Below are 14,048 nucleotides of genomic sequence, written 5' to 3'. Positions count from 1 at the left end.
ACTGGGAATTAGTACCGGATCGATTCATATGTCAAAGGTACCCATCCCTACTTGGGACCACAGCTAGCAACAGCTGCCTCAACAATCGCAGAGTGGAACAAGGCTCACTCGGAGTCAATGTCCCCCACTGCTCTCGGGATGCGGTCAAAGCTCTGCCGGAGGTGGGAGTTGAAGACCGTCTTAACAGGTTCTTCTGCCAAGCATTCCTGGCAGACCCTCACTATATGTTTGGGTCTGCCAGGTCTACGCGGCATCTTCCCCTGCCATCTGATCCAACTCACCACCAGGTGGTGATCAATTGACAGCTCCGCTCCTCTCTTCACTCGGGTGTCCAAAACATACGGCCACAGGTCAGATGATACGACTACAAAGTCTATCATCGACCTGCGACCTTGGCTGCCCTGGTACCAAGTCTACCAATGGGCATCCTTATGTTCGAACATGGTGATCGTTATGGCCAAACTGCGGCTTGCACAGAAGTCCAATAACGAAAAACTACTCGAGTTCAGATCAGGCGGGCTGTTCCTGCCAATCACACCCCTCCAGATCAAGCTGTCGTTGCCCACGTGAGCATTGAAGTCCCCCAGCAGGACAGTGGAGTCCCCTGATGGAGCACTATCTAGCACTCGTCCCAGGGACTCCAAAAAGGGTGGGTACTCTGAACTGATATTTGGCCCATAAGCACAAACAACAGTCAGGACCCGTTCCCCGACCCGAAGGCGCAGGGAAGCTACCCTCTCGTCCTCCTGTGGTAAACCCCAACACACAGGCAGAGAGTCTTGGGGCTAACAAAAAGCCAACCCCAGCCCTCCGCCTCTCACCCGGAGCAACTCCAGCAAAGGAGAGTGTCCAACCCCTCTCAAGGACTTGGGTTCCAGAGCCAATGCTATGTGTTGAGGCGAGTCCGACTATATCTAGCCGGTACTGTTCAACCTCTGCCACAAGCTCCTGCTCCGTCCCCGCCAGCGAGGTGACGTTCCATGTCCCAAAAACCAGTTTTCTTGTCCGGGGATCGGACCGCCAAGGCTCCCGCCTTGGTCTGCCACCCGATCCACATTGCACCGGACCCTTCATGTTCCTCCTGCGGGTGGTGGGTCCACAGGTGGATGAGCCCATGTATCTGTTTAAAAATAACATTTTTTGTTTATTTTGTTGCATTGAAGTTTCACGTGCCACAGCGAGTAGTCTCTGTCCCACATTTGGTGAGTTGGGATCTGGTCATCCTACTGGAGAATAATTACAATAATCTGGAATATTTTTATATGTTTTTATGTTTGGTGTTCTGTAAATTAGTCTCATAATTGTTAATTATTATATGATAATTCCTAATCATTATCTGATCAGTTCTATCAGTTTATTATATTTAGCTCTCTGTAACAGCATGACTGGTAGAAACGTTCCTGCATTTTGCACAAACATCGCATTAAATATTTATTTTAATATTCTCAATAGAATACATGTATGTAAATGTAAGAGGTCACTAGAAAACCCACTTTAGAATAGATGCACATCTGCAGCACGTGAGGACCTTGTTATGGGGGAGTTAATTTAGTTGTCACTTTTTTCACAGACTTGGAGTTCGGAAGTATGAACAATAGATGCATGTAAACTGAAAGAAATAATTTTTTGTTCTTCTATGCACACGGTTTGCATTGTTGTACCACGTGGCTTTATGTATTATTGCACCACTCTTGCTCTCCCAGATGTGACGTAACCAGACATGAAGTGGAAAAATGGAATGTGAAAGTGGAATGAAGTCTCAGGATCATGTGGGGAGTCACTGCTGAGCTCTGGCAGGCAACTATTGAAAATGACAATGAGAACGGGGAGTAAGTTTTGCTTTTGTAAACAGAATCAGCTGCAATGATAATCTGGAGCTATGGAGTGCTCCTGGATGTTTTCTCCGTTAGAGCTGGAAGTCAGATCACCAGAGACTGCCCAAGGACTGTGGGGGACAGAAACCTCTAGCAGCGGCTTGTTAAAAAAACTTATTGAGCTCAGCTTCATTCACATTAAAAAGCAAGTTATGTCCAAGATAAAATAACGTTTGTGACAGTGCAGAGGCTGCCCCCATGCTCCCTCAATGCCACCATTGCATAATTTTCTGTGTAAAGGACATCATTTTGCCACATTAGTGCTACGGTCTGATGGCTGATAAAAAACTTCAGGCTCCCTGATGCCGCATCAGTGTTGCAGCAAATTGACAACGTTGTTCGTAAAAAACTGAAAAAATATATCCACCATCCAATTTATTTATGGATGTCTGCAGCCATATGGAGCAGAACTGCAGCATCTACCTGGAGTATGGGTTGTTGCTTTGGCCACATACACACTAGCATCGACTCGACTCCTCACAACCCTGCCCGCGCCAGACTTGCCACGTTGGTTCCACACGTAATTGAGCACTAGGGCTGTGGGTAAACGATTATTTTTAAAACGATTATTCTGACGATTATTTTATCGAATAGTCGACTATTCTAATGACTATTTAGAAAACTAATCTAATGATTATTTTTCTATTGCACAATTAACAAAAACCAGAAAATCTCAAATAAATTCCTCAAAAAAATTGATAAATTCTTACTGTAAGAGAATAAACACTACAGGCCTTCCATTTTGTATAACACTGCTTTTATTGTGTTGTGGTTGGTTATGTTCTGGTGACATGAAGAACTAAGGAGTGCAGGCTGCTGCCTGAGAGGTGGTAGAAGATGGAGTGTCTCCATGCTGCTTTGTTTTGGTCACTTATGTGCGTGAGGCGAGTGGTGTTACGGGTTAAACCAAACTCAGGTGATATTTTACACTAAACCGAAAACCCACAACACTAAATGTAATAAAAGGGAGATCTACACCACAAAAAAGATGAACTCTAAACCAAAACGTAACAGCTTATCCCAACGCAAGAAGCTGTTAGCGAAGATGCTAACAGTAGCTTTACCAACGTTAAGTTCAAGTTACCAAGTTTAAATAAACCAAAAACACCCAGCAGCAAACAGACCAGCACGGAGGAGAGACTGCTACCACCAAAACAGCTCTCCTCATGTCTGAAAGAAGCTCCTTTATGAAGGGAGAAACGCTCCCGGTGATTTTCTACATCTGCGATAGACACGAAGCAGCGCATCTGACCCCGGAAGTTGTTGTCCGTTGCCGGGAGACGAAGGCGGGCAAAACAGGAAAGGAATCTAGTAGTGGACGGACATTGTTCCGGGTCTTCGGTATTTGGCGGAGATGTTAGTGAAGGCGGAGAAGAGGGCGAACTAGAGGAAAAACAGGCAGATTCCTCCTCTATTTACAAACTCCTGGGGATGCAACAAGTGGGCGCGGTGCGTCGACTTCCGGATCTGACGTCGACAAATTTTTAGAATCGAGCCGTCGACTTCGTCGAGGCTTCTCTACAGCCCTATTGAGCACCTGGGCGGTCTGTGATGGCCTGAGTTCATCTCCGAGCATATGGGTGGGGCAAAAGATGTTATAGAAGTTCCTACATAAGTGACTTGCCTGTTAACATCAGTGGTGGTCTGCTGGTAGCTCCTCTCAGCGATTGAGCAAGGAACCGACCTAGCTGGCCAGTAAGACCCGTCCTCACAAGCATTTTGCCCGTTGATTTGGACACACCCAACGACATTGTGACATCATAATATACCCTCTAATGTCATAGTGTACCCCTTAGCCAATAGCGATGACAGGTTTAAATTCAAATGTAATGCAGAGTTTTTACCTGAAGAGGGCGCAACACTGACAATTTTAGGCAGAATATTTACAGTGGGGCAAAAAAGTATTTAGTCAGCCACCGATTGTGCAAGTTCTCCCACTTAAAATGATGACAGAAGTCAGTAATTTACATCATAGGTACACTTCAACTGTGAGAGACAGAATGTGAGAAAAAATCCATGAAATCACATGGCAGGATTTTTAAATAATTTATTTGTAAATCAGGGTGGAAAATAAGTATTTGGTCACTTCAAACAAGGAAAATCTCTGGCTCTCACAGACCTGTAATGTCTTCTTTAAGAAGCTGTTCTGTCCTCCACTCGTTACCTGTATTAATGGCACCTGTTTGAACACTATCTGTATAAAAGACACCTGTCCACAGCCTCAGTCAGACTCCAAACTCCACTATGGCCAAGACCAAAGAGCTTTCGAAGGACACCAGGAAAAGAATTGTAGACCTGCACCAGACTGGGAAGAGTGAATCTACAATAGGCAAGCAGCTTGGTGTGAAAAAATCAAATGTGGGAGCAATTATCAGAAAATGGAAGACATACAAGACCACTGATAATCTCCCTCGATCTGGGGCTCCATGCAAGATCTCGTCCCGTGGGGTCAAAATGATCATGAGAACGGTGAGCAAGAATCCCAGAACCACACGGGGGGACCTGTTGAATGACCTGCAGAGAGCTGGGACCACAGTAACAAAGGTCACCATCAGTAACACACTACAACGGCAGGGAATCAAATCCTGCAGTGCCAGACGTGTTCCGCTGCTGAACCCAGTGCATGTCCAGGCCCGCCTGAAGTTTGCCAGAGAGCACATGGATGATACAGCAGAGGATTGGGAGAATGTCATGTGGTCAGATGAAACCAAAGTAGAACTTTTTGGTATAAAGTCAACTCGTCGTGTTTGAAGGAAGAGAATACTGAGTGGCATCCCAGGAACACCATACCTACTGTGAAGCATGGGGGTGGGAACATCATGCTTTGGGGCTGTTTTTCTGCTAAGGGGACAGGACGACTGATCCGTGTTAAGGACAGAATGAATGGGGCCATGTATCGTGAGATTCTGAGCCAAAACCTCCTTCCATCAGTGAGAGCTTTGAAGATGAAACGTGGCTGGGTCTTCCAACACGACAATGATCCCAAACACACCGCCCGGGCATCAAAGGAGTGGCTCCGTAAGAAGCATTTGAAAGTCCTGGAGTGGCCTAGCCAGTCTCCAGACCTCAACCCCATAGAAAATCTGTGGAGGGAGTTGAAAGTCTGTGTTGCTCGGCGACAGCCCCAAAACATCACTGCTCTCGAGAAGATCTGCATGGAGGAATGGGCCAAAATACCAGCTACTGTGTGTGCAAACCTGGTAAAGACCTATAGCAATCGTTTGACCTCTGTTATTGCCAACAAAGGTTATGTTACAAAGTATTGAGTTGAATTTTTGTTAGTGACCAAATACTTATTTTCCACCCTGATTTACAAATAAATTCTTTAAAAATCCTGCCATGTGAATTCATGGATTTTTTTTTCACATTCTGTCTCTCACAGTTGAAGTGTACCTACGATGTAATTTACTGACCTCTGTCATCATTTTAAGTGGGAGAACTTGCACAATCGGTGGCTGACTAAATACTTTTTTGCTCCACTGTACATTTTAACTAAGATGCACAAAAGTGCCTAATTTTTTGACTACACATGTGTACAGTACATTTAGGCACATTTAAATATTTTTTAGCAAAAAAGTTGATTTGGGATGACTTGTTCTTTAAGAACTTAAAAGCCTGTGCTGAAGAAATCACATCTTTTTAATAAATGATAAATGACCCGCACTTGTGTAGCGCCTCCAGAGTAAGGACTCCAAAGCGTTTTACACTACAGTGTATCATTCACCCATTCACACACACATTCACACACTGATGGTGAGTTACAATATAGCCACAGCTGCCCTGGGGCGCCCTGACAGAGGTGAGGCTGCCGAGCACTGGCGCCACCGGTCCCTCCGACCACCACCAGCAGGCAAGGCAACAGGCAAGTGTCTTGCCCAAGGACACAACAGCAGAATTCACTGTCCGAAGCCGGGATCGGGAACCTTCCTATTACTGGACAACCCACTCAACCTGCTGAGCTACTGCTTTCCTAATACAATTAAACATGAACAAAAGTCACTTAATTCTATATTTATAAAATTTGAGCTATGTTTTTAAATGTGCATTATAATTGGACATTCACAAAACAGTTTTGTAATTTGGCTATTTACAAAATCCTTTGCATGCAAATGAAATCTGAGAATTTACATTAATCAGACTTCAACAGAGCAGAAGTATATTATTTGAGGTAGCTCAAATTGGCAAATTTGCCAAGCTATATACACCAGCTTGCTATTTAAATTCCAACTCACTACAGAGGAGTGGCCTAGTCTGAAACTTGGATCCTTTTATACCACAGTGACAATGTTAATATATTATGTTTTAATAACATAATATAAGGTATAGCTTAACCAACAGCGATGGTTGATTCAAATTCAAATGTAGTGTACAGTTTTCACCTAAAGAGGGCACCACTGACTGTTTCAGGCAGAATATTTAAATATGAAGTAAGTAGGGCTGCCACGATTAGTCCACTCATCACACTGACAAACAAAATAGTCGACTATTAATTGAAAGTGAGGGCCGAGGAATGGATGGAAACGTATTTCATTGTGTTTCAAATCGGCAGGTGAGTGGCTGAGCCAGGTGGAGGTGCGGCTGCCTCACCTGGAGACCAGTGCAGTGCAGCCAAGTCGTAATTTACTGTCAACGTCACATTTTTCAGCTTAGCCATCAGCCACAGCTGATTCTAAATAAATGTGGAGCAGAGGTTTTAACCTAAAGATGGAGGTAGAATTATGGTTTTGGGCTGAAATGTTAAATTTAAAGGTAATTGCACTAAACAGCCACTAATGGTTACACTTGTACAGCACCATTAGACACTCATCTATACAGGTTATCAGCAAAAAAAAAAAAAAAAAAAAAGTTAATTTAGGCGTTACTTGCTCTATAACAGTCAATGCATCATTTATTTTATGAACAATTTTTTGATCTCATCTGCTGCGGCACGTTCTACGGTTGCTCCCTGCCTCTGCTCAGCTGCCGCTTTAGCTCCGAGGCACGTGTAGTAGTGGCCATCCAGATCATCCTTCGTCAGCGGAGAAAGGAAACTTGGTGAGTCGGCAATGTAGCTCTAAAGTTTGGGAGCATTATACTAGGGCTGAAACGATTCCTCGAGTACCTCGAACAATTCCAGTACAAAAAATCCTTAAGTTAAATTCTCTGCCTCGAGGCTTCGTTTAATTCATGTTTAATTAATTCATGGCTTTGCAATCGTCCGTGGTCATGTTTCACCCGGACCAAAATAAGTGACACACTGCACTGAATGCACACGCGAGTAGCGAATGCAACTTAACTTAACTTTCTCTTAAGCCACGGTGGACAACGTGGACCCCGGTGGAGTGTGAAAAAAGAAAATATCAAAGGTGTGGGACCAAGGCGGAAAACCAGTCCTGCAGCCTGACCAGGAAACATCCACATGTAAATGTCACTTCTGCAAGCGGACTCTGAGGTCCGCTATATATTCTGCGGACACTGTGCGACTTTTTCATTTGTAGTACTCAGTGTCAGCTCACACTGTGCGTCTGGTAACAACACGTCGGACTTAAAATGTGCTAAAAATAGCAGTTTTTACAACACGTCAGACTTTTTACTGTGTTGTTAGCGATGTCTGTTGTCCCTCAGGATTGCTAAACAAATGTTTTGTGATCAGTATAATTTGACATAACCACGGCAAACATGATTTCTCGACAATCCTTGTTAGTGTGAGAAAAAAAAGTGTAGAAATTAGGACGGACGTGTGTTAATAGGAAAACAGCTGGCGAGCCATGTTTGCGCATGCGCCGTGAGCGGTTCTGGTTCTGTTTGGGCCGCAGCCGCTGGCATTTGTTTACTGTGAAGTAAAGTTGAAGTGCTGAAGTTTTGAAAACTAATTTTGAATAAAACTTGAAGAATAACTGGCAATTGCTTTCTCATTTCAAGAGGTCTTTCATATTTTATAACATGCTATTTGATATAATGGTTTACAAATGCAAAAGAGTAATTTATTAGAGTACTCAATTTCGATAGAGTACTCGATTACAAAAATATTCGATAGCTGCAGCCCTACATTATACAAAAACAAAATGCTTCTAAGGCATCCCTGCAGAGGAACAAGTACAACATTCTAGAATGGCGATCTCACTCCCCAGCCTGAATATTATTGAAAATCTGTGGTGTGAGTTATTGGGAAATGTCCATGTTCGGAAGTCATCAAACCCGAACGAACTAGAGATGTTTTGTCAAGAAGAATGCTTCAAAATACCTTCATCCAGAATCCAGACGCTCATTGGAAGCTATAGGAAGTGTTTAGAGGCTGTTATTGCTGCAAAAGGAAGCCTCCTTCCTACTAAATATTGAGAATTTCTTTTTTATGGTTCCCAAATTTATGCACCTGCCTAATTTTGTTTAAACAGTTATTGCACACTTCTTGTAAAACCTGTAAACATTGTTTAACACTGTGTGTGTCTCCTAAATGATACATTTAACTGAATTTTTTTTATCGGAACAACCAATGATTTATACAGGTAAATCATGAAGATTCACAAGGCTGCCCAAACTTTTGCATCCCTCTATTGGGCCATTCCCATCTGTACCGGGTCGGCCCGGGCCGGGTAGCCCCAGCCTGGCCCGGTTGATTCCACACATCCCTGTCTTAAGCCCATGTGGGCTGATTCTACCCACCAATCAGAGGCTTGCTCTAATGGAAGGTGTGAATTTGCTGTCAGCAGTGGGTGTGTTGGCCCTGGTCGGCCTGAAGCAGACCCCCTCGAGAAGAGGGCTGAGAATGAGACTTGGTTGGCCCGGAAAAATACCAGACCACCCAGATATGTAAACAAACTACGCTACCTGGCCCGGGCTGACCCGGTACAGATGGGAATGGCCCATATATGTCCAAGCCTGTTACAGCACAGAGACTGCCCACATATCCCATTTTACCACCATCTTTGGTGAAAAGCACATGATCACACCACATTACTGGCACAGTGACCACTTATAAATGACTAACAGCTCCCTGATGCTGCCTCGGGTTTACTGTAAACTGGTAGCTTTGTTTTATGAAAGAGACTACAGACACTCATTTATACAGTTTAGCAACAAAAAAGTTGATTTGGGGGTAACTTACATTCAAGGTTATAGCCATTATACCATTGTAAAGAGGTAGAATACCAGATTATCTTGGTTGTCTATGTTTTTGTTTAAAGAGAGGGGTAAATGTTTTCTCTGTACTTCCTGTAAAAAGTTTGCATGTTATGTTTCCACATAAAGTCCTCTGAGCGCTAAACATTTCATCCAAGCTAAACCAGTTTATGTTTAAATTTTGTAAAATTATTTCAGCTGTTGAGCAAAGCACATGCTTTAAAACAGGAATTAAAACCCATCTCACACTAATATTATAATAAAATTTTTAATAACTTGTGAAACTATTTTATATTTAGTGACAGATGTATTGTTTGGGTCTGTCATTTGCACAAGGAACTTGTTTAGCTGCATGCATCTAGATTTGTTGAATCTTTCTGCTTTTGTTTGTTCATTTTAATAATTGGTGTGTATGGTGTTACATGAACTGATGATATTTTTCTCTCTTTTATCTTCCCATGATGTTCTTGATTAAACATAGACAGGAAGGGACTGGTGCTTCGGTGAGTTCATTGATTAAATCAATGCTATTAAATAGGGATGTTCCGATCACGTGATTTTTCAGGAAAGCGGAATCGATGGGTTTCACAGACAACAACGCCGTGGGTACCACAATTTAAAGAATTGTGTGTGTGTGTGTGTGTGAGAGAGAGAGAGAGAGAGAGAGAGGGAGTTAAAAAAAAAAATTTAAAACCCCGACCGGAGCGGAGGTAGTGAGTGACTGACGCAGCACGTCAGCTCTGTCTTGTCAAATGCACCATGTAAGTTACGTAAAAAGTTACTTTAAATATTCAACTGAAAAAGAGGCGAGCTGAAGAAAACCTAGGGAAAACTGAAGAAACATGAGCAACAGTGAAGCAATCACAGCGAGATCCGTTACTGTCTGTGTGTGTGTGTGTGTGGATGAGCCGGACGGACTGCGCTCTCGGCCGGCTAGAGAGTTTTGTTTGTAGGGAGGGGCGGGTGCTCTATGTGACTGGCCAATCACAGAGCGTGAAGACAGTCAGTTACCCAATGAGGATTTTCCTTCAGCACGATTACAGATATTTACGAGGTTTACTCGTGTCATGCTCGTATTCGTCAAAAATGCTTTATCCGTACCCATGAGTACAAAATGCGTTTACTGATTTGTAACAAACGGTTACAAAACTTTCATCATTCTTAAATGTTGTCGCTTTACTCATTTACCTCTTCACTTGTTGCCAGTGATGAAAGGGAGTCTGATGTGCTTGTTATTTTACTAAAGTTTTAACTTCCCAGGGTTTTTGACCATGATGGGCATCCATTGGTGAGGTGTCATAGCAGACTTCTCCTCTGTTTAATTCTGCACAGACAAAGGATCTGGGAACTCTCCTATTCAAACAACCCCATCCCCTGAGAATTCTAACCAAGCCAATCAGCGCTGAGTGGTGTAACGTGATGAATGCATATGTCACACACCGTAACGCTGAGTTTGTCATAAACATGGCGACTGAAGCGGAGTTTGATGCGTCTCTTTCCTTTGTTCTAAATGACATGGACACGTCTTTAAAACCACAACAATTAGAAGCGCTAAAAGTCTTTCTTCTAAAGAAAGATGTTTGCGCTGTTGCCAGATGCCATTTTTGACTACAGCAAAAAAAAACTACAGCACCGCAGACGTCATACACAGCAATGCTCAGATTCTCATAAACAATGAAGACAGCGGCAGAGTTCGCTGCGACTCTTTCCTCTGTTCTAAAGGACTTAAATGTCTTCAAAACCACAAGTTGAAGGACTTCCGGTATGGCGAGCAAGTGAAGTAGACACGAGTGAAAGGAGCTCCGTATAACCAACAGAAAAACGAACTAGAAAACGCCTGAACTGTAAAGAAAAAATAAGGAAAAGAAGGAGAAGCAACAATGAGCGAAGGAACAATGACTAAAGGGAAAAACAAAAAGCAGCAAGAAAACACAAGTAAGGATACGAAGCAGATGCTCATCATGGAGGCTACCGGGGAGCTAACACGAGAAGCTAGTTTGGATAGCATTAGCCTCCAGATACGAACGCTAAATGCTGAAATGAAGACCGAACTCCAGGCAAATAAAGAGGAGATTACAACAGAAATTTTATCTTTATTTTCTTTATCTCAGGACCAGGAAGGCCATCTGCAAGGACAAAGGGGAGAATGTATCAAGAGAAAGGGAAAATCAAGAGAAAAGAAAAATAATAAAAATGACGCACGATAAAAACCAAGAAATTAAAATAACATCATTAAATGTAAATGGGCTGGGAAATCCAATGAAAAGAGCAACATTAATAAATAAAATCAAAAAAGAAAAAAATACAAATTAGTTTTCTGCAAGAAACCCATAGATGTATCACGGAAAGAACACAAAAAACTTAAAAAAAAACTTGGGTTTTAAAAAACATACTATAATACATGTCCTAACAACCGGAAAAGAGGGGTGGCAATTTTAATATCTAATTCACAGAACTAGGACTGCAACAACGAATCGATAAATTCGATGAAAATCGATTACTAAAAGCGTTGGCAACGAATTGCGTCATCGATTCGTTGTGTTGCGCAACTCTTCAGACCCGCCCCCCCGGCCTCCGGCCTCCGTTGCGCACAGACCGGAAGCAAGTCAGATCACCGCGAGGGACTAGCCGGCAGAAGCAGCAAGACCCAAAAAGTAAAAACTTCTAAAGTTTGGGAGCATTTTCAGTTAAATAAGGCGAAGAAATTCATTACCTGCAACGTTTGTAGGTCAGACTTAGCGTGGCACGGGAGTACTACGGTGATGATGTGAATCATCAGCCAGGAAGGAGAGAGCTCTGTGTCCGGGTAAGTTAAAAACTTTTCAAAAGTGATTCACCCAAGCCCCGGATTATTACACAGGCTAGACATGCCCTAAGCTTGTTAAAACAGTCTATAAAATCGTAAGCGCGACGCTATTAGATAAACGGGGGAGGGGGGGACTCGTGCTGCTGCGAACCGGTTCCGCCGTCACATTCCCGCAGAAACTGGTTGATCACGCCGGGGCCAGACTACTAGCACCACAATGTCCTGAGAAGTGAAAACGCTTTTAAAAGGGAGGGAGGAGTCCTAACTCTTGCTGCAGGCGTGTTGTGTGAGAGTGCAGTTATATACTGGTTAATATATTTTTGGGTTCAGTTGCTTTCATGTGGCCTAATGTGAGTCTATTTGGGATCATTGGAATGATCAGCAGCATTTCTTGATGTGACTTTATGGCAGTTGCCCAGGGCATCATCACAAGGAGGATGGCATTCATTTACTTTTGTTTTATTTGGTATTTTTTCAGTCATTTTTGGAAATAGTGATTAATTTTGATTAATTCACAGCCTATGTTTAATTACGTTTAAAAAGTAGTTGTTTGACATCCCCAGTTATAATAAATGTCTACAGATGAGATCAAACAAAACAGATGAGAATTGCCCTTAAGCTGTTTAACTTGGACCAAGCATTTTAGGTCACAGATAGGTGTAGCTTAGGGTCTCTGTCTATACACCTTATAAGACAATTTAGGTGATGGCATGTTGTTTTTCTGCTATTGAACTGTTTTCTAATAATGTTGTGTTTAATAAAGTGAAGGAAGGAGAGAAATAAGATTTCCTTAGCAGTTTTTAAAAATGTCCCCATGTAATCCGATTAATCGATTAATCGTGTCGAGACCCCATCCGATTTATCTAGCAAAAGAACAAGGAGGGAGGGCTGTGCCAAACATAAATTGGTAGTACCAGGCAGCGCAATTTGGACCACTCATAGATTGGTGTGACCCACAAAACTTAAACTACTGGAAAATGATAGAGACAGAAGGAAAAGAAATACCAATCCAAACATTACTAGGGGAAAATACCAAAAATGAATTTTGGACAAAAAATTTAGAAAAATTGGACCCAACAACCCTTGGACTGGAGGCGTCGGCCCTTGGACTGGAGGCGTCGGCCCTTGGACTGGAGGCGTCGACCCTTGGCTTGGAGGCGTCGACCCTTGGCTTGGAGGCGTCGACCCTTGGACTAGGGGAGGCGTCGACCCTTGGACTGGAAGAGGCGTCGACCCTTGGACTGGAAGAGGTGTCGACTTCCATCTGCTTCTGGTCCTCCAGCTTCTGGACCGCCGGTCTCTGAGCCGCCGGCTTCTGGGCTGGTACCGTCTGCTTCTGGGCTGGTACCGTCTGCTTCTGGGCGGGAACCGTCTGCTTCTGGGCCCGCACCGTCTGCTTCTGGGCCCGCACCTTCTGCCTCTGGGCCCGCACCGTTGGCGTCTGAAGTGGAGGTGAAGTCGCTGCAGGAAGGGATGTCTGGACAGGCGGGACCGGATGCGGTGCGTTCACCGGGACCCCCGCTGGAACAGGCATTGAGTGAACGGGTGGTGCTGGAGACAGGGAGCGCAGAGCGTCCAATAGGAGCTGATTAGAACTGGCGATCTGTTGAAGCTGGACCAGCTCAGCCCGGAGACTGGCAAGTTCAGTCGGCTGGGTTGTGGGCGTTGCTCCACCTCCTGCAGATGACGGAGGAGCCGATCGGACTGGAGGCGGGACAGCTGGTCCGACCGGGGGCGGGTCCAAGCTGCTGCGTCCAGCCGGAGCAGCGAGCAGATCGTCCAGCTGGAGCTTATTGAGATCAAGGGTCTGACAAATCTGGACCAACTCAGCTCGGAGACTGGCGAGCCCCGTCAGCTGGGCTGCGGGCGCAGCTCCTCCACCTGCAGGCGCCGATTCGGCCGGAGACGGGACCGCTGGTTTGACCGGGGACGTGTCCAGACAGCTGCGCCGAGCAGGGGCAGTGGCGAGGTCGCAGCTCCGTCCTGGGACACAGGGCTGCGGTGGAGCCCGGCATCTCTCCCCACACCGTGGGCCAACTCCGGGAGAGCACACAGCCAGGCGGGTGCCTACATAACTGGAGGAATCAGGAAGCGACTCCCCATCCACTCTCCCACCGGCCTCCGGGAGGGTGGAGAGGAACGCAGAGGCAGAAGGTTGGGGACGCCGTCTGTGGCGGAGCTGGAGAAGGAGAAGCCGGCCGATAGTCGGCGAAGAGGAACTGGAACAGATACTTCCATGGGAGAATCTCCCCGCTGGATCCTTCAGAGGG

The 14,048-nt window shown here is 44.6% G+C and overlaps 1 protein-coding gene and 1 long non-coding RNA gene across 7 annotated transcripts in view; one reads left to right on the top strand and one right to left on the bottom strand.

The window, feature by feature from the left end:
* The window catches only part of LOC139070014 (uncharacterized), a 162,856-nt gene that overhangs the window by 55,646 nt on the left and 93,162 nt on the right, over positions 1-14,048 (bottom strand). The gene's annotated exons all lie outside the window — the stretch shown is intronic.
* The window catches only part of setd2 (SET domain containing 2, histone lysine methyltransferase), a 111,781-nt gene that overhangs the window by 42,689 nt on the left and 55,044 nt on the right, over positions 1-14,048 (top strand). For 5 of the 6 annotated variants that reach the window (XM_070551558.1, XM_070551559.1, XM_070551560.1 and 2 more), the window contains one exon: positions 9,454-9,475. In XM_070551558.1, the coding sequence (XP_070407659.1) occupies positions 9,454-9,475 (22 nt within the window). The remainder of the gene's footprint in view (positions 1-9,453; positions 9,476-14,048) is intronic. The other variant, XM_054735459.2, reaches the window with a different exon arrangement.

This window comes from Nothobranchius furzeri, chromosome 5 (assembly GCF_043380555.1).
Source record: "Nothobranchius furzeri strain GRZ-AD chromosome 5, NfurGRZ-RIMD1, whole genome shotgun sequence".
In the NCBI taxonomy this organism is placed as follows: domain Eukaryota; kingdom Metazoa; phylum Chordata; class Actinopteri; order Cyprinodontiformes; family Nothobranchiidae; genus Nothobranchius; species Nothobranchius furzeri.
The sequence above is the reverse complement of the archived record's forward strand: the minus strand, read 5'-3'. Positions and strand labels throughout refer to the sequence as shown.